Source organism: Penaeus vannamei, chromosome 6, assembly GCF_042767895.1.
Source record: "Penaeus vannamei isolate JL-2024 chromosome 6, ASM4276789v1, whole genome shotgun sequence".
Lineage (NCBI taxonomy): Eukaryota > Metazoa > Arthropoda > Malacostraca > Decapoda > Penaeidae > Penaeus > Penaeus vannamei.
The window spans coordinates 8980720-8985719 of NC_091554.1; the positions used below are offsets into that span (position 1 = coordinate 8980720).

A 5000-nucleotide genomic window follows, 5' to 3' on the forward strand; every position below is an offset into this window, starting at 1 on the left:
CAGATTGATGCCGAATATGTAATGCAATTGCAGGCGCTCTCTCGACCTGCATATGTGTGGCCTCTTCGAATAATTCAAGTCAATAAATCTCTTGAGGCTTCCCACATGCTCATGCACGGCTAAACACATACGTATGATCACACATGCACACGCTACGACATACGAACACATACCCACACTCATCTAACATTGTGTATGTATGTGTATACGTGAATGTGTGTGTTTGCGTAGTGTGTGTGTGTGTGTGTGTGTGTGTGTGTGTGTGTGTGTGTGTGTGTGTGTGTGTGTGTGTGTGTGTGTGTGTGTGTGTGTGTGTGTGTGTGTATGTGTGTCTGTGTGTGTGTGTGTGTGTTTGTGTGTATGTGTGTGTGCGCGTTTGTGTGTATGTGTGCGCGCGTGCAAACCAACTTGAAATTGAATTATAAAATGCTATTCTAAGAACTGATTCACCTGATGATGTGAGATTAACAATAGGCTATTATATCATTCGGTATGTTAATTACGCCTCATTAATCCATACACCTTGATATCAGCAGTATCTGATCACAAATATTTATCCAGGACAAAAAGAATACACTTTAGTAGTTTTGAAACTAAAGGTGCTATTTTTGGAACATCAAAGACTTCGTTGAATAAATATGGGATACAGCAAATTATTCCCTTGAAAAAAAAAAAAAAAAAAAAAAAAAAGTATATATATAAATAAATGAAAATATATTGTCGAAATGTTAGGATTTTTCACACTGAACAGTCTAACGCATGGTATAACCTGATTAAATACACGTTGACGAATTTATCTATAATATATTCTACGTTCATAATTTCGACTTTGATATAACCTTAATCTCCAATTATTATTAGAAAATCGTAAAGGATTTTGTAATGGGAAAAAATCAAGGACAATAAATTGTAATTCTTTTGAAAATGCAAATATTTTTTTTCCTTTTTTCACATAAAAGGACGTGTAAACTGTTGAAAATGAATGGAAAATGTGACAATGAAATGACTCTCTATGGATATAACGTTTTATATTTTGAATTTATACAGGGAATTTCCTCTATCGAAAAAACATTCTATTGAACGCCGGAAAACACGTATATGTTCAAAGCACAGATATAATCTCCAATATACTTTGACCTGTTTGGGCAACAAATAGACTCCATACATCATTTTGTTGAAATCGCTTTACCATATTTTAGATTTAGCATTTGATAAAAAATACGGTTGAAATAGTTGATATGATGTTCTCATGGAAACACTATAGCATTATTATTAATTAATCATCATGATTTTCATAAGTATTTTATTGGCATGTGAATATATATCTGTTATTGCATGGGTGAAGGTCAAAATACCTTTGTATTTTTTCTAGAACAAAAGGATGGTTTGTCTCTATCTTGACCTATCGTGGTGTAGACCTAATATATAGGCCTACTTACTGTCTACATTTCTGCACAATTTCTTTATTCATTCTATATCTGTTTCTTTGTCAATTCTATTTCTGTCTTTTTTTGTTTTTTGTGTTTATTTGTTCTTGCTCCTTTTCTTCCAATTTCTTTTTTTTACCTTTCTCCTTTCTTCCGCTTTCTCTTTATCTTTTATCTCCTTTCTTTGTCTCTTTCTCTTTTCTCACTTGCTTGTTTCCTGCGCCTCCCCCTCTTGTCTCTTCCCACTCTCCTATCTTTCTTTAACCCTCTCCCTCTTTTCTTTTAATTTCTATATCTATCACTCTCTCCCTTCCTTCTCTCCTTTCTTCCTTCCTTCCTTCCTCAGTATCCCTCTCCTTCCTTCCCTCCCTTCCTCTTTCTTTAATTGTTCCTTTCTGTATATGGAGTGAAGCTTATTTTCTAGAACAGGACACTGCCATTATAACGAATCCTGTTGTGTTACGAAACCTTCTTGCAACAATCACAAAGTATTCAGTAATAACTATCTGCAATAAAATACTTTCCGCGTCGCAATATTGACATCGTAATTAGTTCCGTGATCATGAAGCCGCAAAACAAAACACGACTAACAAACAGCGCCGCAAAAACCAACAAAATGTTCCCCGGCTTATTACAAACTCGAGGCCCAACTTTACTGCACACTGTAAGAAATGCAGCATGAACTGAATATCAAAATATTAATTATCCTAAGAGATTTCCACACACGACTTCCCACTGCACGCCCCTCGCTCTGCCTTCCAGCTCACGTCCCGCTTGTGCTTGGCGTCGACGAAGGTCCGGGAGCGCTGCCTCGGGCCCCTCGGGTCGCTCTCGGTTCCCGGAACCAGCCCGAAGGAACCGGCGATTCCCAGAAGCTGCGGGAAGAGCCAGTGGCACGTGAGGAACAGACGGCGAGTGGGGAGGAAAGGGAGGTTAAGGAGGCGGCTGCTGGGGACGCGGAGAAGGCCGAGGGGGACGGGAAGGAGCAGGCCCGCGACGTCCCGAAGGCGCCTGCCACTCGCATGGAGGACGAGGCGCTCCTGAAGAGTATTGATCAGCTGACGACTAGCTTCAAGACCTACATACACAAGTGAGTTCCTCTGTTTTTGGTCCGTTGTAAGACTGAATGAATATAAACGATGAAATTGTCCAAACGTACGAACACCTCTATTCCTTCATCACACTGGATCACCCGAGCCAACAAAACAACAAAAAAGAAAAAAGAATAAAAAAAAAAAAAAAAAGATCCACACATAAAGACCCCAAGACCCCTATACCCTGACGGCGATCACAATAACTCCCCCCTCCCTCTCCCCCACCACAGCACCAACACGACGGAGCTCCAGCAGGTCGCCGCCCGCTCCCTCGCCCTCAACGTCCCCCAGCTGCCCCTCTTCGGCAACCTCTTCGGCCTCTCCTCGGACTCGGTGGCCACCTCGCTCGCCTTCGCCCTCTTCTTCGGGTGGCCGCTCATCCTGGGCGCCCTCTACCTGGCCCTCATCGTCCTCTACCCCAACAGGCGCAGCGACAACTACTTCGAGAAGTGAGTGTGACCTCCGAGGATGAGGATGATTTTGATGGTAATGAATGATGATGATAATGATGATAATAAAGATGATCATGATAATACTGATAACGATGATGATGATAGTAATAATGATGATAATGACGATGATCATGATAATACTGATAATGATGATAGTAAAAATGGTTATAATAACGATAATAATAATGATAATAATCATAGTAATGATGATAACGATAACAATTATAAATATGATAATGAAAAGAATCATCAAAGGATGATAATGATAAAGAAAATAAAATTACTAATGACGATAGTAATAATAGTAATAAAGATGATGAAATTAAGATTATAGTGAGAATCATGGAAACACCAATGATAATCATAGAAAAAAATCAGACAAGCCCATATTATAGGAATAGTTGATTTTTTAATTTATTTGTTTGTTTCCTGTTTGTCTCTTCTTTCCAGGGCAATGGATGGATGGATGGATAGATAGATAGATGGATGGATAGATAGATAGATAAATGGATGGATGTATGGATGGATGGATGGATGGATAGATGGATGGATAGATAGATAGATGTGGGTATATATTTATGTATGAGAGCGAGTGCGCGCGCGCGCGCGCGCGTGTGTGTGTGTGTGTGTGCGTGTGTGTGTGTGTGTGTGTGTGTGTGTGTGTGTCCATGAGTGTGTGTGTGTTTATTGCGCGCGTGTGTGTGTTTGCGCGTGTGTGCGTGTGCGTGTAAGTGTCCTGTGCGCGTATATGTTTATGTGTGTATATGCATATCAATACACAAATGTACACACGAAACAAAGTGGAAAACATTAAAAATAACCAGAAATGCACCTCGGACACACATCCATTTTGAAAGAACTGATTCTTCGGGGATTCTTCTCTTCTTTTTACACACACACACACACACACACACACACACACACACACACACACACATATATATATATATATATATATATATATATATATATATATATATATATATATATATATTTTCTTTTCTTTTCTTTTTTCATTGGTTGTTTGTAGTTTATTTCTGATGTTTTAGTCTTTATCGCTGTTCATGTATTCATGTTCATCTATTTACCGATCTGTAGAACTAGTGATAAATTTCTAACTTTTGCTCAAAATGTGGAAAAAGTAGGTATAAATACTAAACCAGGCAGACCAATAGATACCTAGATAGATAAATACACGAATAGAGTGATAGATATGCAGGTAGTTAAATAGACAGACAGGCAGACAGACAGATAAATAGATAGATACACAAACGAATAGATCTATAGACAGACGGATAAACTGACAGACAGATAAATAGATGGATAAATAGACAGACGAATAGGTCGATAGACAGATAGGTCGAAAGATAGACAGACAAATAGATTGAGAGAAAAAACATCTAACAAATATTCAAAATTCATTGTTCCACCAGCGATGCTAACACAACGCGCCACGCATTTCATCCTAGCGACAGATAAATAGATAAACGGATAGACAGATAAATAAACGGATAGCTAGAAAATAGATAGATCGATTAGACAGATAAACATAGATATAGAATGCCTTGTGAATACCTCCAGCATCTACAGCATCATATCCTTCACAGTTCATTGCTGTTTTACACGAATTGTTCTCCATCCTGACAATGCTACTTTAACCCGAAGACACAGTTAACACGTCTAGCTTCACACGATCTATGTTTTGCTGAACTGACTAGCGACACTAAGATCTCTGCAGTGGAAGTGGAACGAGAAAGTCATATCGCATAATTCCTGTCTTTTCTGTGTTTTTTTTTCTCTTTCTTTTAATACCGCGGGAAGGCTTAAATCCAAATTGAAAGTGGTGGGGAGGTGAATCTTGGGATGATGGAATGTGATATTTAATGACATCGTGATATTTTCGTTTTTTTCTTCTTCTTGTTCTTCTTTTTCTTTTGTTCTTCTTTTTTTCCACATGTTATTGTTCATTTTGTTTTTTCTTTTCTTCTTCTCTTTCTATTTGTTTCTCTCTCTCTCTGTCTCTCTGT

At 38.5% G+C, this 5000-nt stretch overlaps 1 protein-coding gene across 1 annotated transcript in view; it reads left to right on the forward strand.

Moving 5' to 3' along the window:
* LOC113807939 (uncharacterized) overlaps positions 1–5000 on the forward strand; it is an 18504-nt gene that overhangs the window by 9869 nt on the left and 3635 nt on the right. Inside the window, exons 2-3 of the mRNA XM_070122332.1 lie at positions 2190–2517; positions 2752–2970. Of these exons, the coding sequence (XP_069978433.1) occupies positions 2190–2517; positions 2752–2970 (547 nt within the window). The remainder of the gene's footprint in view (positions 1–2189; positions 2518–2751; positions 2971–5000) is intronic.